The sequence below is a fragment of the Anabrus simplex genome, chromosome X (genome assembly GCF_040414725.1).
Source record: "Anabrus simplex isolate iqAnaSimp1 chromosome X, ASM4041472v1, whole genome shotgun sequence".
Classification (NCBI taxonomy): Eukaryota; Metazoa; Arthropoda; class Insecta; order Orthoptera; family Tettigoniidae; genus Anabrus; species Anabrus simplex.
In genome coordinates, this window is record NC_090279.1 from 217,061,671 (window position 1) to 217,083,814 (window position 22,144).

At 41.1% G+C, this 22,144-nt stretch overlaps 1 protein-coding gene across 1 annotated transcript in view; it reads left to right on the forward strand.

Annotated features, from left to right (window-relative positions):
- The window catches only part of LOC136885895 (XIAP-associated factor 1), a 48,416-nt gene that overhangs the window by 17,447 nt on the left and 8,825 nt on the right, over positions 1-22,144 (forward strand). Inside the window, exons 3-9 of the mRNA XM_067158585.2 lie at positions 150-342; positions 3,532-3,753; positions 4,959-5,152; positions 10,490-10,627; positions 12,514-12,757; positions 13,586-13,667; positions 15,807-15,886. Coding sequence (XP_067014686.1) covers positions 150-342; positions 3,532-3,753; positions 4,959-5,152; positions 10,490-10,627; positions 12,514-12,757; positions 13,586-13,667; positions 15,807-15,886 — 1,153 coding nt within the window. The remainder of the gene's footprint in view (positions 1-149; positions 343-3,531; positions 3,754-4,958; positions 5,153-10,489; positions 10,628-12,513; positions 12,758-13,585; positions 13,668-15,806; positions 15,887-22,144) is intronic.

Consider the following 22,144-nt stretch of genomic DNA (forward strand, 5'->3'; position numbering starts at 1 on the left):
TATTAAGAAATTATAATCGTCTCCAGCGATCAAGATACCCAGTGGAGCCTTTTATATAATCTGTTTTCTTGTGAAAAAGCATCTCGTAAAGACTTCTAAATAGCAAACTATTTCACCAGTTTCAACTTTCCTAACGTCCCTCATTTCAGAGTTCGTCTTGTTCACACCGTGCCGTGTGTTGTAACTTCTGCCACATCGAGACAGAGGCCAACGAGCTTGCCGAGCACGAGAACTACTGTGGAAGCCGCACCGAACGGTGCAATGAATGTGGTGAATTTGTTATGCTGAAGTACCAGCAGCTCCATGAGGACTCAAACCATGGCTTTCTTAAGCTGGAAGATGGTATGTATATGACTTTGTGATGAGTTTCACGTTGAAATATTTTTACCAACATTATTGAGGCAACATTTGCAGAACCTTAAACTGCCTCCCTTAATATTTGCTCAACACACTACTAGGAGTAATAAGTAGCTGAAAGTCCTTAAATAAGAATCCTCTGAGTTGGATTAGTCCAGTGTTGAAGTTAAAAGGATTTCTGTATTTCATCACGTAATTGTCACCAGTACATGATGGTCGTATCTTTAGCTATAGCAAATACAATAGAAATAATACAGGACAGTCTGCGGGATTTTGAAGGACTGCAATTTGAGTTCTGTCTAGCAGTGTGACGTGGAGTTACTTGCCCTGTCATAAGAGGATGTGCATTAGATGGTAAAGTTTTTAGTTTTATTTATGTGTCTGGAGTAACTTAAAGAACAGTAAATCATTGCATCATGTGTCATTCATTCATATCTCCACATGAGTGGAAAGATATGTGCTGTGTTTGGCTGCAATAATTATGAAGTGCAGAAGATTGCGCAGTCTTTCCTCCAATTCTCTCGTGACAAGAGTGTACGTAGATATTGTGTCTTACGGTGACAAAGATATGTTTGTAGTACTTGTTAAACTTTGAGCTATGCGACTCATATGTTAAATAGTTTAAAGTATAATATGCTTGTTTTATTCTATAGTACAGCAGTTAAACTTCAGTAGTGTTATGGTGTTCGAGTATGTGTGATCAGAAAAGTGACTTGGGGAAGAAAGTGTACTAGAAAGAAGAGAAATCACGCTTATATCAAGAACTATAAGCTCTCTTTAAGATCATTTGCATGTCAGCAACTTCAGAAATCCCTGATTATATAGACAGTGTGTTTTCTGAATTTGAATAATGTAATCGCTAATTCTGCTCCCAAGTTAGCTGTGACAAATGAGTTATTGCACCCTTCAGAGGACAGTAATTGCTGATTAGATGGCAGTACATTGCTTCTAATGAAATCTGATTTAGGAAATGTGCAGTCTCTCATATATCAATCCCGACTAACTGTATGGTGTTCCCTCTCAGAAAACTGTGAAGATAAACCCAAAAATTTAATTTAAGAAAATGCATTTGCATATGTGTGTTCTAAGTTACCCCATTTGGAATGCCATAATGCATTGTCAAGCACAGAAGAAAATATGGGTGTACACATTTAGTTAGAACAGTATGATAACATAATGTAACAGCAAGTAATGTGCTGATCTATTTATCGATAATTGTATTAATGTAATAATGCAATATTTTTAAATGAGAAAAAAGAAACATTTAACAAACATTCAAGCAGGAATGCAGCAGTGCATTTCATATCTAAATTATGTCTAATTTCAGTCTTTAAACAATAACCTACTAAATAATTCTTCTTTCATTTATTAAATTGGTTCAGCAAATTTTAAGTTAATATTTTAACAATACTTTCTTTCTAGATCTAATTTATTTATTCATTTCCGTATATGAATTTCCATTGATATTTGAATTTGGCACAAGTTTCCAGGTCACGCCATACAAGCGCCACTTGCAGATTGTTTCCCATTTTAACACGAGTAAATTGGGGAGTGTCCTATATTGTCTATACTGTATTTGGTTATAGACAAACTTATCAGGACTTCAGAATTTCACTGCTTTATCATTTCATGGATATTTCTCTGTATCACAATAAAGAATTATTTCAAAATCTGAGGTAGATCTATTCATTTCTTAAGTACAGGCTCCCTCTAGTGTCTCTCTGTAGCCACTAGCGATGACCAGAAACAACGAGAACTGTTGAACCAAGAGCCTTCCATGGGCTTCTAGTGTCTGAAGTCTCGAAGGGCTGTCTTACTATATAAGACACTCACAGTGTGTGAGTTTACTTGGAGTGAAAAGTTGAGTGTGAGTTATTGTTGCTGTGTAGCCTGAAGTTGAGTCTCTGGGGCCAGCTGCTGTGAGACTCAGTACTGAGAGATAGTGTCAACTGTGTGTTCTGTGTAAGTTGTGGTACTGGTATGCCTGTGTGTTAGTTTGTAAGTAGCTAGATACCATGTTTCCTTGCGTATTAGACCCCCTTTTACCACGTTTGTAGCCGTAAAAATTAAGTGGGGTCCAATATGTGATTGCCTCCTGTTTTGTCCAGTGACTTCTGGGCATAAAGAACTATAAATTGCACATGTAACACATCTACACTGTTCTTTAACAAATTTATGATTGTATTTCTGGTCTTACTGGCTACCTTTGTTGGAAGGCAGGAATTCTAAATTTAAAAAATAAAGAAAATAATAAATGGTGAATAGATGACTTTTAGGCCTACGTATGCTGTAAATATGAGGGCAAGTTAATAATTATGTGCAGTTTTGCTCTAATTGTCTTTAGGTTGACTATGGCATTGTTTGCTCACCAGCTGCTAGATGACACCATTGTCTACCTCTGTGGTAGGTTTCAGGGTTATCAGATTAGTACAGCTTGCACTGTTCCGGCTCCACTCTCTATTTGCACCAAGGAAGAACAGCGTTTTGTAATCCCCTTTTTCGTGGTCTGAGGGTGTACCAGGAGCGGAAATTCATAGAACAGTCACTCTTCTGTTATTCAGGATCATATCACGTACTTGTTCAATATTGACGTCATTTACGGCTGCAGATGGACGCCCGGATCTTTCCTCATCCTTCACGCTCGTGCGACCCCTTTTGAACTGTTCAGTCCACTGGTAAACACTTCCTTGTGGCAAAACATTGTCCCCTTCTATGAATTACAGCAAACTTGCAGATACTTATTGACTTCCGTACGTATAATCAGTTTTCTTTACTCTTATATCATGTCATTTGTTTCATCTCATTAACACCTCTGATGAGGTTGATCAAGTGGCTATGGATCCAAGCTCTGCATTTGGGAGATGAGTGGTTCAAATCCCTCCGTTGGCTGTCCTGAGAATGGTTTACTATTTTTTCCCATTTTTACTTTCAGGACAGTTCCTATTCATAGGGCACAGCCGATTCCTTCCACCTCCTCACCCAATATCATTCATTTCGTCTTCATTAGCTCCTCTACTGAGGTTGGTGTCAGGATGGACACCTGGCCATAAAAACATACCACATAAATTCCTCTCATCCCTGGCCCTATATCAGGATATAGAAACATACACACTGTGTTTCTTCTGCTTGTATTGTGAATGATGTTTAACTGTGAGTTTTTTGGTTGTGGTTCAGAACCTGGTCCGACTCCTTCCTGGAACGTACCCCGCAACACAAGCGTGCTGAACGACCTGAGTCGCCAGCGGAAGGTTTCTAATGCCAGTCAGGATGCCACGCGGCCGACATCAGCGTCTAACAGACTGTCACCCAGCAAACGTACCAATGACATGCCACAGGTGAACTCGTCAGCCAACGTCAGCAAGCCCAAGGCAGTGGACAAGCCAACTATCCCTCAAGGTTTGTTATTATTATTATTATTATTATTATTATTATTATTATTATTATTATTATTATTATTATTATTATTATCATCATCAAATTCTCCCAATGTTGGAAGATGTTAAGCAGATAACTCATCAATTCTTCTGAGGGTTCTTGTAACTCCAATAGGCTATCATTCTTTCCGAGAATGCTTGTTTACGTTCGTCAGACCCCTTTGGTCTGTACTGTTTTGTTGTGGTTGCTGTGATGTAGCTTCTCAGTTGTTTACTTTGTATCTGAAGAGTCTCTTTCTAGAATGTCTGGTGAACTTATGTCTGCATTTTCTAGGTCCTTTCGAAGTTCGCTAAGCCAGGGTGTTGAGTTCTTAACACATTAACGACCAGCTTTGGAGATCTCCTAGTACTGCGGCCGGCGGTTGTTGACGGGCCCCGGAGATCTCCGTTTTTAGGTTGTTGTACTATCTCTTGGCTATAATTTTAACTACTTTCAATCATGTCATGGAGTAGAGGGCTCGTGGATTTGTGTGTCCATGTATTTTTTTATTGTACGATTTTTGTAGCCATGGAAACTTCGTATATAAACGGGTGTTTGTACGCGCTGAGAATCATTGTACATGGCCCATAGCTACATGCCCTATATGATGACAAACTATTTCAACATTTGTATGCAGATTCATTATCTGATGTCCCACATGGGTGATGAGTCCTGAGAATTCTCGAAGTTTCCAGCTAACATCAGAATTCTTGTAGCCCATCACCTACTAGAAACTATGAGAATTCTTGCTTTTATGCACGTTGTATTTTCTTGATTATTGATGAAATTGTGGGCGAGATTATGAATTCCTAATGGTGTAGTCATGAAATATAAATTATCGCTGCATCTTTCTTTCTTTAAACCTTCATGTATTTAACAAAATAATGTTGGATATGTAGAGCTATTCCCTGGAGCATCTGTGCAGATGTCAACATGGCGCGGGTGTATTCATTGCCGATGGCTACCGATAATTGTGATTAATTATGTACAGACCAGTTGTAATAGGTACCGAGTGACAGTGAATTTTCACCAATACAGCTCTGGTTTGAATTCTAGCCAATATTGTGCTGCGATTTTAAGAGTAAAGATTTATTATGTCTTTGGGACTCAGATTCCGCATAATACTGGAGGTCATGTGGTTATGACCGCAATGTAAAAACTACAAACTTGCTTTGTTTTCCGTACAGGTAACGCATCTGACGAGGACACTGTAGATATAGACCGCTTGCTAGCCTTGAGGTTGGCCGAGCAGGATCGTTCTTTCTTCTCTATGCCCTCTGCTCCACCCGACGTGGACTATAACACTTCTGCTGATCTTGTGGCCCTGCCATGCGAATTCTGCGAGGCCATGATACCAGCCAATCAACTGGTCATACACGAGGTACGTACTACTTTACATAAATGTTCCAAGTGGACTCAAATATTTTTAAATTTTATTTAAATTTTTTAGCCAACATAGGACTTGTTAGTCAGGTTTATGGAGGTTTTTCTTCTTTTTGTCAGCCTTTCATCCTTTCTAAACGTAATTTTCTTTCTGCTTCTGGAACCACTCTTCCTATTCTCTGTTTGTTGATTTTCGTCTGTAGTCTAGTGTGTTGATCTTTCAATATCTTGAGTGTATTTCTTTTGTATTTTAAATCTTCTATTGTAATATGTAACTCTCTCATGTCTTCTTTAAGTTCTGTGATCCATCTAATATTATTCTTACTCTTCCATAATTTTTCTACCGATTCTATTTTCTGGTGACTGTAATAGATGCCCTAAGAATGGTATTTGTTTCTTTTTCATTGTGCTAGTCACAGGTTCTATTTCTTTATAAACTGTTTCATTGGAAGCCAGTCTCCAGACTCAAATACACTGAGCAGCACAAAAAATGCAACACTTCAATATCTTTCAAAAACTGAAATTTATTCTAAATTTATGACACTTTTATGACACTAATCCACCAACTTATGATGGAATGTTGTGGTACGGTCCCATCTAACAGTCTAACAATGAAAAGAAAAGACGATTTTAAACAAATTGAACAAATTATGCGAGAGATGCACATTTCAAGGAAATTTTGAGTAAGCTCATAAGGGTAATGCACTCTGTTTTAATGTTACACACTTCACACTTTCACTTCACAGACCTCGGAGACTATCTCGGGGACCTCTGTTCGCATCTTCAAAAGCGCGTATTGCCACCTCTTGCAGCAATGATGGTATTCAACCTTTCAGGCATGCTCCTGATTAATGCGGTAATGTTCTGTTGAGGAATCATCTCCCATTCTTCCAGGAGGGTGTTCCGTAGGTCCTGTAGGGTCTCTGGATAGCGCTGACGGACTCTTCTCCCCAGCTGGCCCCAAAAATGTTCAATGGGATTCAGATCGGGGCTTCGAGCAGGCCAAACCACAGCATGAATCTCGGTTTCATCCAAGAACTGTTGCACAATTCTCGCAACATGTGAGTGTGCATTGTCGTGCATTAGTGTAAAACCATCACCAATAAACGGAGCGAAAGGCACAGCATGCTCCAGAAGGATTTCCTCCACATACCGATGTGCGGTAAGGCTCCCATGCTCCACGAAGATTAAATCCGTCCTTGCAGCTGTATTGATTCCTGCCCACACCATCACAGAACACCGTGAAAAGGCGTCCTGGATGAGAATGTGCTAGGGGAATACCTTTCCCCTGGCCTTCTCCAGACCCTCTCTCTTCCGTCAGGTGATTGGAGGCCAAATTGCGACTCGTCGGTGAACAACACTTGATCCCATTGTTGTACTGTCCAACCAAGATCTTCCCTTGCGAAACGCAGTCGAGCTGTGTGATGCTCTCTGGTGAGTTCCGGTCCTGTAGCAGGTCTTCTGGACTGAAGATTGCCTTCTTCCATTCTTCTTCGAACAGTTCTCTCACTAACAGTGACCCCTCGAACTTGGTGGAGTCGATTTCGCGCTTCAATAGCGGTGGTGTGACGGTTGCGGAGAACTTGAAGTTGTAAGAAGCGGTCATCTTTCTCCGATGTCGCTCTTCTCGGGCCTGATCCTGGTCTCCTTGCAAAGCCTCCAGTTTCCCTGTACCTTCGTACGGTTTTGGAAATTGTAGTAGGTGTAGTACTCAACACTTCTGCAACGTAATGCATGCTGCGACCATCTTCCACCATAGTAACAGCTTTCGCAGCTTGTTCAGGGCTTAACGGCATGTTTACTCCAGAAAGCTGATTAAGAGAATCGGATCCTACAAACACGTGTGATTGAAAGGGGAACAATTAAAGGTACAACAGTAAGCGCTACAAGAGCGTGAAAACATTATTGGCTCACATCCAGCGATGTGTTTTCCAGGTTGTGTGGGAAGAAACAATTGAGGCTAGTGCAATAAACAATCAACACGTCATTGTTTACTCGCAAAGCAACGCCAATAGCATACCCCGTCTAAAGACAACGGTTGAAGTGTTTCACTTCGATAAAATAGATAATTACACATCATTTATTGGGTGTTGCGTTTTTCGTGCTGCTCAGTTTATTATAACATATTTTGATTTTTTTCACATTCTTGTTCCCTATCTTCTACCACCTATGTTAACCGTGTTCATTTTTGTTTTCCCCTTTCCATTATCCATCCAACTTTACCACCATCCTACCGTTCCCACATCAGAAGATATCCGTGTCAAGGAATGTGGATGATCGCCCCCTCATGAAGCTAAGAACCAGGAATGAATTTGTTGGAGACTTAAACAAAATAAATTTCATATGAGGTTTACTTCACTTTCATGTTGTGATTATAGCCTGCCCGGTGGCCGGGATCGTTAAGGTTTCAAGTCCCCAGGGTCTTAACGCTGTGGTTAACCATTTCAAGTCCGTTGGTTGTAAAAATGTTCATCGTAAGAATGTTGACCGGCAGGGTAGGAGAGCTGTTGGTATACAATTTCTGATCGCTAGATTGCATGCCAAAAGCCTCTCCGCAGTGCTCTCATGGAGTGAAGGCGTACGACGCTGTTGGATGGAGATGTTAAGCCTTGAGCACATCCCAATGCAGGTGAGTTGCATGGATTGTGTTAAGCATGTACCAGCCAGTCTTAAATCTATGGCAGTACCAGGAATAAAACTAGGTGAGCTGTCTTTGTGCACTCTGGCACTAAAAGCCATATGCTAAATGTTGTGATTAAAGGTTAATTTGGTGAGGTTTATTTATCCGCTTTGAGGTCTTCATACATTTAAGCACAATTTCTATTTGGATTAGTTTATTGAATATTTCAAGATGGAAATAACTTCTAGATTGAATGAGACGACTTCTTAACGAGATATTTCTAGATTGAATGAGACGACTTCTTAACGAGATATTTCTAGATTGAATGAGACGACTTCTTAACGAGATATTTCTAGAAAATAAGAACGTTGAAGCTGCTTCACTTTGTCTACAGAGGAGAGGAAAATGTGGGAAATCCTGAGGATAATTCCTCTTTTAAACATCGAATGGCTTCCCTGTGATATTATCATGGTGCTCCATGGAGTGTTTCTTTTTTTTTTTGCTAGTTGTTTTACGTTGCACCGACACAGATAGGTCTTATGGCGACGATGGGACAGGAAAGGCCTAGGAGTTGGAAGGAAGCGGCTGTGGCCTTAATTAAGGTACAGCCCCAGCGTTTGCCTGGTGTGAAAATGGGAAACCACGGAAAACCATCTTCAGGGCTGCCGACAGTGGGGTTCGAACCCATTATCTCCCGGATGCAAGCTCAGAGCCGCGTGCCCCTGACCGCACGGCCAACTCGCCCGGTATGGAGTGTTTCTTTAAATTTCAAATGGCATGAACACGGTGTTTTTTTTTTTTTAATGTTAAAAGTCATTAGAGTTCCCACTATGTGGAATAATACATAATCTCGTTCCTCTTGTTTGACCATGAACCTACCACGCTGGCATAGCAGGGGGAGAGGTGATACTCCCAGGTGGCAGATAGGGAGGTCCTAACCAGCTTGCCGGCAGACTTGAAGGAAATAACATACCTCTCGCGGACCAAACACACTACCCCCTGCGGGTGGGGGACGCACATGTAGAATACACCCGCGGTATCTGCTGCCTGTCATAAGAGGCGACTAAAAGGGGCCCAAGGGGCTCTCGACTTGGGAGTGTGGATTGGCGACCACGGGGCCTTTAGCTCCTCACTTTCATCCTTCCTGTCCGACCTCCCTTGGTCAACTCGTGTTCTTTTCCGACCCCGACGGTATTAGAGCCTTCGAGGCCTAGGGAGTCTTTCATTTTCATGCCCTTCGTGGCCCTTGCCTTTGTTCGTCTTGTTACTTCATCTTTCGAAGTGACGGATCCCTTCTTTCTTCTTTTTTCTCTCTCTTTAACCCCTGAGGGTAGGGGACGCAGACGAATAATACACCTACGGTATCCCCTGCCTGTCGTGAGAGGCGACTAAAAGGGGCGACCAAGGGATGATTGAATTAGAACCATGAACCTATTTTTGATTTGTACCATCACGCGGGGAACACCCTGGGTTGCCTGTACTTGCGAGTAGTTCCACTATATTAGGTACGAAATAGGTTTGTGATTAGTAGCAGCAAAGAGTTGGTGCTCCTGTGTGTTTCCAGTACCCGTGCGTCGTACCCATGTGAGCAACACCGCGGGTCTGGGGGTTGCCTGTGAGTTGTACCACTATATGAGCGACACCGTGGGTCTGCGTAGCCTGTGATTAGTACCCAGTATGTGAGGAACACCACCGGAATACCGGCACCCGTGACTAGTACACCTAGGTGAGGAACCTCATCGGTTTGCGTTGGCTATGAGTGGCGCCATTGTGTGAGAAACACCATAGGTTTGCGTTACCTGTACGAGGTACAATACTTGTGAGTAGTACCATCTTGTGTGGAAGACCGTGAGTCTTCGCTACTTTTATTAGTACCCCAACATGACAAATACCATGGTTCTACTTTACTCGCAACATGTACCATTCTGAGGGGCCTTAGACCTGGATTTTGGACCCCTTTAGACATCAAGCATCCTCGATTCAGGATTGTGCTTTATAAGTGGTCCCTTGGTCAGTAATACTATTATTTATAATTTTTTTTTGAGTCGGATCCACTGTTTTTTTTTTGTTTGCTTGTTTGTTTTGGGGGGTTCATGTCTATCAATTCATTCTTCATGACAATTTTTTATTTTGGTCAGTGGATGATTTTGAACTTTATGTTGTCATTTCATTTCGTACCATTAGGGGCTGATGACCTCGATGTTAGGCCCCTTTCAACAACAAGCAGCATCATCATCATCTCTTGCTTGAAAATCTACAACTCCACCGTCCGTTTCTTTCCAAGCTGACAATAGTTGATACACTACGGGTTTCTTCCTGGATATCTCAGGTAAGCAAGGGAGAGACTGACATTCAACTCTTGAGCTCCGGTACTCTGGTGTACACTAGTTTTTAAAAATATGTACTGTACATGTACATTTTTTTCTGTAAAAATGTGCAGTGTAATTCATGTCAGTTTTATTTAACACAAATGCTGCAAACAGATTTTGTAGGAAGTGTGCCAAATTTCATGAAAATCTGGTGAAAACGTTTTGAGAAAGTCTACTTGAGAACTCTCTCATGTCCAGGTCCCCTTAACCATCTAATGTTCAACACCTGACAAGCTTTTCTAGTCCTCCCAGTGTGCTCCTTGGCTGTCTCCTTGAAACTTCTTCCTCATTGCTGTACATGTTACATCACATAGCATTAGCGAACACAGGGATTTCTTTGTTGCAGACTGGTTGCCGTCCTGACTTGAGTAAAGTTACTCCTCCAGTGTCAAAGCCAAGAAACAGGCCTGAGCCACAGGAGGAGGGCTTGCCGTGCGAGTTTTGTGATGCTCTCTTCCCACCTAGACTTCTTCTGCAACATGAGGTATTATGCATGTTAATGTTTTATTCACTTTACATTGTTCGTTCTAAATGTAACTTAAAAGCTTTTCAGCCTTACACTATAACATACCTGTAAAAAGAAACACACTATTGAACATACCGTTGTTTGCTGCAGTGGAGACAAAGCAGGACTTCATTGGCATAAATTTCAAACTTCAGGGTGTTTGGACAGAAATAGACATAAATATTTCCAAATGCAGTAAAACCTCATTAGGACCTTTCTGCAGGGGACAACTAAAAAGAACGTGTTAAGCAAGAAAACGTACTACTAAATACACCAATAAAAACTATCCAACGGATGTGGAAACGCTAGATACGATTTTTTTCCAACATGGCATTTTACGTCGTGTGTCCACGGGTACAGTGAAAACTATATCTTACTTACTTAATCTCGTCCTCTTGTACCATGAGGTGTCAAGGATACGAGAGATCTCCATCTACTCCTATCTCCGGTAATGGCAACGGCCTCTAGTGCTTTTTCCTCGCCATGTTACCATCGGGTTCAGCAGTCCGGTGTATTTCTCATTTTGACTTTTCATGGAAGTTATTTTGGGCATGTGAGATATGGGCCCACAGTGCCTATAAGGCAGTGAGGGGGCTGTCCTCTTTTGACCTCTGCCCCTGCCATGCTGCAACTTCAGGACTTATGGTGTTCTCATTCCCTACTCCCTGAGACTAGATTTTTCTTCCTTCAGGACCTACAGCTGAAGGTCTGGCCCCTCACCCTCGACCTTACCGGCATCGCTCTTGGGATCTCTGAGGCACGCAAGCCTCCCCACCACGTCAAGGTACCAGACCATGGGGGAGGGAAAACTATATCTACAATTTTTAAAGATGAGAGGGAAGTATTGTGAAAAACACCAAACAACAAATATGAAAATATGAAAACCTGGACACGGGGGGGGCGAATAAAAATATCCAAGTATTATTACATATCACACTCTTTCTAAAACAAATGTTCGTTGAAGCCTTTTATTTCAAGACAGTGGGTTATTATACATTACTTTCTGGTCACACTCTTAGTGAATTGGAGGTTACACTCAACCATGTGCAACCGGAATGACTTTGGCCACCACTTTGAATAAACTTTGACCAACTCCAGTGATTGCGTCGAAACTTGAAGGTGCGAGTTCAACTTTCGCGACCTTTGTGGGCTTTAAGATGTGGGTGTCGGTCCCCTTTTGACAGTTTTTAATTTTGTCTTCATTAGTAAGGAATTTCATGACTTTTTCTGTATCCGTAACTAGGCTATCACGAGACAAATGTGCACCATGCTATTCAGTTTGACACGATTATGTTCCTAATCCAGATATGGCTATCCTATCACGCGACAAGCATGTCACTGTACCACTCAACACGAAATACATTTCTACCTTGTGAATGGAATGTGAAAAACAAGCACAAACAGACTCACTGCTAACGGCTTGCTCCCCAAACGTGCCTTTTTCTGTAATTGCTCAAGTGTGGCGAGTTGGAAATCGCATCTCTTTCGCAACGGTTGACAAACTAAACAGTAATAGTGAAAATTTGTGACGTGAAAAGTGAGGCATTTTTATAGATTTATATGATGAGAATCGGAACTTCGAATTTATGACGTGCTAAGCGGGAAAAGGTGTTAATGAGGTTTCACTTTATTGAGTGTGACCATATAGTCTGATGATGTTCTTTTAGTGTATATGTTTTTCCTTGTTTAATAGTGTGTTTTTTTACAGGTATGTTAAAGTGTAATATTTATATGAAACTTGCGTGTTCAACAGCTGTAAAGCTCTTAAGTTACACTTAACTCTTTTTCCATTAGAACTTCAAAGTTGAAACAATGATGTTTACAGTTCATTGTAACCCTTTACTTGGCTGTGTGTGTGTGGGCAGGCTGCGTGCGACGTCATCTCTCCGATACAAGACAGCATCTTGGTGAACGAGCTTGGCCCTACCCGCCGTAAGTCTCATCACGGTCCTAAGAAGACTATCAACCAAGATCTGTCCTCGCCTCGACTGTTCCTTCCGAGACGGCAGCCCTCGCCGACCGATGGCTACGACAGCGACGACAGAAATCCGTACCTCATGGAAGTGCGAGCTGCGTTAAAGAAACCTACTGCCAATGTTCTGCCAGTTGGTGAGTATGACACCTGTTTGGCTATGGTTTTTCTTACTGTTTGCTGAAGGTTCATGGAACTGCTTTGTTACTAGACTTGTACAAAATTCATATTTTTGGCAACAGGTAATTTGACAGAATTCCATGCAGTGCAGCTCACGCCAGAAGACTTGCGTGCCCATCACAGATTTCTCAAATAATTGGAAGTGACATTCTTATCCTTTTCAAGTGAATATTTTGTATAAATAGAGCCCTTGAAAAGTTGAGGGAGACAAGAATGGGAAGACTTTAAAACATTATAAGATATGCACAGCTCAGTCAACTTGTGTATACACATACATAGGACAAGGGTTTACGCAACCCTCAGTAAATATTGATGGACTTGAGCATTTTTGGTTTGACTACTAATGATTTAACAACGTGAGGAAACAGGGTCTACTTAACAATACAATTGATTTACACAATAAGTATATGGTGATCCGTCATCGTTCATGTTTCAAGAAAATTATAATTTTTCTTCTTCAGCGATAATAGATTTTGTTAATAGAACGATGTTTCATATGAATGGTGAATTTACCGTGTTAAACCTACTCCAGTAACTGGCCCTCTGGAAAGAAAATAGTAAGCGGTGTTGTCAAAGGCAGGAAGCTAAAATTGATTGAAGTTGAAAGTTTCTCTCTCGTGGTGGTTTCAAGGGAATTTGCTGTAAGATTTGTCATCACTTTTGTGGATTTAGCAAGTTCTTACAGATGGGGTTGGTTTAGTACTGAAGATATCTGATCTTGTTATTCTTGCCTAGTTTTGAAAGATTTTCTATTGCCATATTCAACCTTCATATTTCTATTCCAGGTCGTAATATAAGCGGAGTCACCTCCGACATCACTGTACATAACACATTCAGCGCCACCAGCAACCACCATTTGCCGTCAACGTAAGTATTGCTGTGGCACTCTCCTTTTCGCATTTAAGTTATAACCTATGGGAACTCTGGACTATTTTTCACTACAGACATCACACATGCAACCAAAGCACCGCTGTTATTGAAATTAACTCAGGAATGTCTCCACTTAGCCTGAGCTGGGCAGAATGCCTCGGGTGAAATGCCAACCTCAGTCCAGGGCTATCTGAAAGTGCCCAAATGCACCAGCCTTGGTTAGTATGTAGAAGAACTCCAGCAACACACAATTCTGGCACCTCAGCACCACCAAGAACTGTGAATATTTGTGGGACACAAAATGAATATCATCATTATTAGGTCTCTTGTACACCAGGAATAAACTAACTGAGATTCAGTGTTGGCTTATTAATATATTACTTGGATGATGTATTTTTTATTTTTTTTCTTGATATGTGAAGAGGAGTTTGCCTTTCTATATTGGCCCTCGTTCTACTATAGGAGACAAAGATCTCGGAATATCACGGGTTGTCCATATTAATGCTTTTTTAAGCAGCATCCAGCTACTTTATTTACTCACAACTCTACTAAAATTTTTAGAACATATACACGGTTATTCACCTAAAATCTTTCATCATTTTCCAACTCCAGTTTCCTGGGTGTGTTGTAGATATGCTTGCCATATCCTGCTGTATTCATACATCTTCTTTTCCAAGACATCTTCCCTGAGATGTCTCTCTTCCACAGCTGCTTTTATTTGTTTCTATCCAATGATTCTTTGACCGTCCCCCTGGTCTTTTACCTTGGACGGTAAGGTCTAAATACTTTTTGGCAGGTCTCTCGCTCTTCATTCTCCTAACGTGCTCGTATCATTGAAGTCTACGCTTCTTTATTGCACTGGTAATAGGAACTTCACTGGCAGTTACTCTCCTGTTTACTTCATTCTTGATTTTGTCCTTTCAAATAGTTTGATTCATAGTGCTAATGAATCTCATTTTTGTCGCCTGAATTCTGCCATAGTAGTCGTTTAGTAGAGTACATACCTCAAAACCATATGTGAGAATTAGTGTGAAGTAGGTCTGGTACAGTGTTGTTTTTGCTGTTTGTGGTATTTTGCATTCCCAGAGTGGGTTTCCGACTTGATTTTAAAAGTCTGATGCTTTCTGGGTCCTGCTGAGTATTTCCTGCTTGACAGTGTTGTATTTCAAGTGTGTGCATGCAAGGTTCTTGAAGTGAGAAGGTTCTAATTTGGTTCATTCCAAAAAAAGATCTTTGAGTTTTTCCTTTCCTGTTGATGGTCATTTGTTCAGCTCAGAGTTATTGAATATGCTACACTGAAATAACTTCTAATCCATTGAAGATATCAATATTCTTAAATGGTATTGAGGGGCCAATGTAACTTCGTGCTACTTATTTCCCTGGGATTGTTAATAACAACTTTGTTTAAAAAATAATTGTGGTAATGTGACACTAGCAGAAAAGTTTATGCTATTACGACTTGGGACATGTTATTATTTCATACATAAGACGACTGCTTTTTTGCAATATCAATAATATTTCAACTTCTGATTCTGGTGGCGAAGAGTGGCACAAGGTCGTCTTGACCACACACCCGGTACTGTACAGTGTGATGTGTCCGACAGGCGGATTGAAGACAGGTTGGGGAGATTTAACAAGTAATATTAATCGTATGATCTCAGGTGCCATGTGCATGGATTTTGATTTGATGCTAGTCATGGTCGAGTTTTAGTTAATTTTGTTCAGGTAAGCACCAAACGCGTCACCAGAGATCTTTTACACACCAACGTGATGCAGCATGGACTGTCTTATGCCCTTTAAAAATCTGATTACTTTTCTCATGTGGTCGTATGATCCGGAGACTAGTACTCTGCCACTGCTCCTGAGTATGTAGCATCGTCATCTTTCCTTATCCATGGGGTCCATCCCATTTTACTCTCTCTGCCTCTCGTCATCCATCCTAATCCATCCAAGACTTTCATTTTGTATTTTCAGTTTGTTTTGACATTCTTTTGTTCATCTGTTTAATATATAAAAAAATATTTGCCTTATGACAGCTTTTCTGCTGTTTTGTCTCATTGTGAATATTATTTTTCAAGCTTTATAAATAGCAGTAGGTTTGTTCAAGTAATGCAACGCCTTTTTATGTTGTTACAGGTGTGTCAATGGATTTTCGCGACGTAACGGTTCAACGGGAGCAGTTCCTAAACAGAAGGCAGGGAAACGTGTTGGCATCCGTGTGTATTTAACCCTTTACTAATACTCTACTAGTGTTTATTATGTTAACATGGAATGCTCAGTGTTGTGTTGTGTGTTGATATGTTCAGGGCTGTTGAAACTCACTCTTGACATTTCTCTAGATCTACTGAATGACTGACTGTTAACTGTTGAATGTCAAGGTTTATCATTCAACATCATCTTCAGAACATTGATGACTTTCACAAGACAGTCACATGATCACACTGAGTCCTCAGTTCCCTCTTCAGTGGTTTGAGTAAGGTCCAGAAGTTTGCAGTTGTCAGGGCAGAGCCAACTCTTATACATATGAAGTCATAAGTCCCCACCTGAGGTTTCAGAAATCGTCAGGGCGGTAAAGAGAACACAAACAAATGGGGATAATCTTTAGGCACCATGATGTAGTTCTTTGTTCAGGCTTTTTGTGGCTCTCCAACTCGTATTTTACGGATAAACAGACATGAGCTGGGCTGAGTGGGTGAGCCGAAGTTGGCAGGTTTGCTTCGGCTGAGTTCAGTGTTATTTGGTGTTCAGATACGCCAGCCTTGTGTCTATAGATTTACTTATCTTCTCCGGTGCCGACCTCTGTGCCCTTGTTTGGTTTAGCAGTCCTTGTTCCAAGAAAATAAAGCTGAACTATGCCTTAAGTCTCATTTTGCGAACAAAAAAAAAAATCCCCAGTGGCTTCTTGTTCTAAATCACAACACTCCACCACGCCTTCGTAGACTCAATGCTGTAGTTAGGGAGTGCCACAAGATGTGCAGAAATCAGTTTCTGCCAGTTTATTATGATCTTGCTGACGTTTTCAGTCTACCCTACTCTGATGAAAGCCTGTGCCTGTTTACTCAGTCCATCAACAAATGGGTGAGAACTTTTGGTTGCTAAGACAGTGGTCGTCTGATTGAAAGTTGCTTGTTTTTTCAAAATTCTGCACCATCAGAATTAGAATGTTGTCTGCCAGATTAGGAGAGATGGTGCTGTGTAATTTCTAATCACTAGATTTCCTGCCAAAAGCCTGGATTGAATACCAGAGCTCACCGCAGTGTTCATAAGGAGTGAGGGCATGTAACATGTTGATGGTGGAGACCTCTCTGTGTTTCACCTTCTCCCTACCTCGTCGCCATCCCACATGTCGTTTCCCGTGGGCGTCGAATGGGAAGACTTGTACCAGGCGAGCTGAACATGTGCTCGGACACTCATGGCAGTAAAAGTCATGTGACAAGCAATAAATAGTAATTTGTGCTGACTTACTTTACAAGTGAAATGACCTTCCCTCTCCTCGCTGTGATTGTAGTGTGCAGGCTTTGCTTCATACTCTTTATAGTAGTAATAATAATTGGAACATAAAAACCAATAACATCATTATTGTAAAATACTAGCTGTTACCCACAGCTTCGCTCGCATGGATTTCATAATTTGATAAAAGTAATCATTCCTCGGTACTGCAGTAAGACATTATCTGAAAATCCCTAAAGTATAAAAAATCATCATCATCATCATCATCCTAAACCGTCTCCAGTTTCCCGGGTGTGGTATATGAGCCTCCTCCATCTCATCCTGTCCTTGTACCATTCTTCCTTCACCAACTTGTCCCAATCATGACCTCTCAGCATTACATCGCTCTTAACTAAATCTATCCATTTCCTTCGTGGCCTTCCCACGGGTCGTCTTCCTTCTACCTTTCTGTCAAATTCCTTCCTTGCAGTTCTGTTTACTGGCATCCTCTTCATGTGACCAAACCACTTCAGTCTTGATATCTGAATCTTATTGAGGAGAGAATTGTCTATTCCTACTTCTCTAATTTTCTCATTCCTAATCTTGTCTTTCCTGGTTTTCTGGATCATAGTGCGTAGGAATTTCATTTCAGCTGCCTGAAGTTTGGAATTATCTCTATTGGTCAGTGTTGTGGTTTCGAGACTGTATGTAAGAATTGGTGTATAATAGGACTTGTACAATGTCATTTTTGTTTTCATGGGTATTTGTTCATCCCACAGCAGGTGTCTTACCTGGTGGTAGAATTGTGTTGCATTATTGATTCGATTGTTCACCTCATGTTTTGCTAGGTTGTCATTTGATATAACGCTACCCAAGTATTTGAAAACTGGAACGCTGTCCAGTTGAGCTTCATTTAACGTGACTATTGGTTCTGCTCCTTCCCCATACACTTTCATCACCACCGCCTTTGTCTTGCTGATGTTTAAACCATATTTCTTAAACTCCTCATTCCAGCTTTGTATTCTCTCTCCCAGTTCATCTTCTGAGGCACTCCAGATCGCAACATCATCTGCAAATGTGAAGGCTTTGATATCTCCATGTTCTTTCCTTTTAATAGATTTCATTACTACATCCATTACAATAATAAATAGAAGTGGTGACAATGAGCTGCCCTGCTGCACTCCTCTCTTTGTTTCAAACCAGTCCGACAAACCACATCCTACTTGAATACAGCTTCTGTTCCCACTATACAACATTCTCACCTAAAGTATAAAAAACCTACCAAAAAATTGAGTCTCATTTACTCCAGTACCTTTTCCTAGACCACGTTTTTGGTATTGCTTTTCAGGGCTAAGATGACCAGGCTACTGGGAGAGCTAACTCTGGAACATGCGACATAGAACGGTACAATACCAATATAAATGGTCCGTTATTGGACATTATAAATTTTCCAGCTAACTCATTCTTGGTTGCCAGCGTTTCGCCCTCGTGTGCTAGGGTGGGCTCATCAGTTGGTACCTAACACACCTACCAATACGCTGGCTAGTGCATACCGTGGAGGCCACTGCGTAGGCTAACTGGAGCCACCGGCAGTGCCAATGCACTAAGAGACTTTGTCCCATTACCAAAAATTGATGCCTGCTTGGCCATCAGATTATATAGATGTTGATTCCCATAGGAAATCTGAAATATTTGTCCTGAATGAGTAAATTTATAATACCAATATAAATGGTCCGTTATTGGACATTATAAATTTTCCAGCTAACTCATTCTTGGTTGCCAGCGTTTCGCCCTCGTGTGCTAGGGTGGGCTCATCAGTTGGTACCTAACACACCTACCAATACGCTGGCTAGTGCATACCGTGGCTCCAGTTAGCCTACGCAGTGGCCTCCACGGTATGCACTAGCCAGCGTATTGGTAGGTGTGTTAGGTACCAACTGATGAGCCCACCCTAGCACACGAGGGCGAAACACTGGCAACCAAGAATGAGTTAGCTGGAAAATTTATAATGTCCAATAACGGACCATTTATATTGGTATTATAAATTTACTCATTCAGGACAAATATTTCAGATTTCCTATGGGAATCAACATCTATATATAACGGTACATGGAATAAGCAGTCGTCTCTCAAGTAGATAACAAAAAAATTTTCATTTCTTTATTTTTAAAGGAGATTCCAAATACCAATTTTCATGTCTGTAATGTCTTCAGTTTTTGAGATATGAGGCATGTTTTTTAAGTAAGTACCGTTTTGAAATAAATGAAAAACAAACAGAGATTTTTTTAACAATTTTATTTTTATATGAAAGCCTGTAAATTACTCTACTTTTCAACATAATTCCCACCAATATTGAAGCACTTATCATATCGTACAATGAGCTTTTGTATACCATCCTCATAGAAGTTCTCCGCCTGATTTGTCAGCCAGTGCAATCCGGCCAACTTGACACCATCATCATTATGAACATTGTTTTAATGTTCATATCTGATGTCCAATACGGTCTAAAATGAGATTTATTACCATCATCATTGTCGTGGCGTTTGCCGGCCATATGTTTCTTCAAATGCAGGAACAAGTGGTAATCACTGGGTGCAAGATCGGGACTGTATGGAGGGTGATCGAGTTGTTCCCAGCGAAATGATGTGATGGGGTCTTGGGTTCGATGAGCCGCATGTGGGCGTGTATAGTCATGAGGCAAAACGACGCCCTTACTGAGCGTGCCACACCTTTTGTTCTGAATTGAGCGGCGCAATTTGTTTAAGGTTTCACAATACGTTGCTGAATTGATTGTCTCGCCATGGGGCAAGAAGTCCACCAGTAACACCCACTTTCTGTCCCAAAACACAGTACATGTGATTTTCCAGGCTGACATTATTTGCTTAAACTTCACTTTCTTGGGTGAAGTTAAATGTCACCCTTCCATAGACTGCTGTTTTGATTCAGGTGAAACGTAGGCCACCCAGGTTTCATCCCCCGTTACAATTTGACTCAAAAAATCATCACCTTCCTCGTGGTAATGCTCCAGGAAAGTTAAGGCACTGCCCAAACGTTTGCTTTTGTGCTCCTCCGTCAACATTTTCGGTACCCAGCGTGAGCACACCTTTTTGTAATTTAATCGTTCACTCACAATTTCATAAAGAACACTTCGAGAAACTTGAGGAAACACGTCAGATAACGACGTAATCGTAAAGTGTCTGTTTTCTCTCACTGCTCGGTCAACTGCCTGCACCAAATCTTCACTAATGACTGAAGGTCGCCCAGTCCGTTCTTCATCATGCACATCTTTGCGGCCAGCTTTAAATGCTCGAATCCATTTCCCAACCATTCCATCGCTCATAATGTTTGGTCTGTAAACTGCACAGATCTCACGATGAATATCGATAGCTTTCAAACCTTTTGCACTCAGAAAACGAATAACAGATTGGACTTCACAGTCGGCGGGACTCTCGATCGGCGAGGCCATTTCAAATGCTTGCCAACAAACGTACACAAGGGCGACTATTGCCGTAATGGCGTCTCAGCTTTGCCATTAGATGCAGGTACACAGAGCGCACGCACAGAATGCCGACTGCAGTGCTGCATCGGCCGAATATCAAAACAGTACTTACTTAAAAAACATGCCTCGTACCCTCATAAAAAGAATTCAACTCCTTCTTCACTTCTTTTCAACCCCCTTCCCCCTCCTTAACTCATTGGCATACCTTGCTGCCTGCCAGGTGGCTGGGCATGCTGTAACCGTTCATACAAGCAGAGCTGTTCGTGTTTGCAGCCACATCACTCAAATTCATGGCTCAGTTTTCTTCCATGCTTATTGTTAGAAGGAAGGCAGTGTGAATCCAATAGGTTTGACTCATAATTGTTCTCCATAGCTCATACATGCAGAAGATCAAACAGTAAAACATTCCATCCGTTTGAAGACAGCTAGCTTTGTGTGATGATGTGGAATGTGTCTTTATCTTTGTAATGTGATTCTGTCCTGTCTTCCGATTTGTTTTTGTTATTTGACATAGCATGGCTGCACTTTCGCATACACTGTGTTCTCATTGAATTATTTGTACTTGTGTTTTTTAGTTTTGATGTGTTTTACAGGCTCATTCACATTAAACAGCCCTACTGCCTGCTGCTGATTGTACACTGATAAACATCAGACAGTTAATATACTAAACAAGTTAATTTTTGTATGATTTTAAAAATGGAGTTTTACGGTGATACTTTGTATTACTGTTCTGTTTTCTGGACTTCGACTCGCCTTGTACAGGGTCCTGTGAGTACAGTTGTTCATAAGTTTGTCTCACAGTAAATATTACATTAGCAGACGTTCTAACTCTGCTGACTTCAGCGGGATACTCCTGATTTTGAGAGGAATAGCTGGAGAGAACTGCTGGTCAGTGGATATTCCAGCACGTTTTGTGGATCCATCTCTGTACACTCGCAGCCATTCTCCTTCTGGATACATTTTGTCCAACATAACTAAGGGCAGGGTATATATTTACTTCTCAGGCTACAGGACTGTCTCATGTACATGACTTGGCTGAAAAAATGGCTGTAAAAGGGATGTATAGAAGACATTTTCCAGTCACAGTAGGCAATATAGTATTTTGTTACCATTGATGCTTTCATGGCCCTTACTGATAGTCATGATATAGGCTTTTGGGGTTGTGCTGTGTCAAGAAAAGAAGGTGACATTCTTTACGTTTCGCAGAGAACTTTGGTCTGCATCTTCAGAAGAAAATCTCGACTGTTCACCGACGAATGAACGTCCACTTCCACTTCTGTCATTAATGTCTACATTCAAACGTCATCCTTGGAGAAGTCTTCCTCGCGAACAGCCAGAATAAAAGGCAGGTGGAGGGGAAAAGACCTGCAGGAAGACCTAAAACCTGATGGATGGACATTATCAAGATAGATCTAGTTGCCAGAGGATGGGCAGTGGATGATGTTCTCTATGACGTTGTATATGGATGGAAGAAGTTGAAGAGGTTCATTAGCAGTACCCCGGTACACTATATCATGTCTATATAGTATTTTGTTTCTGAAATATT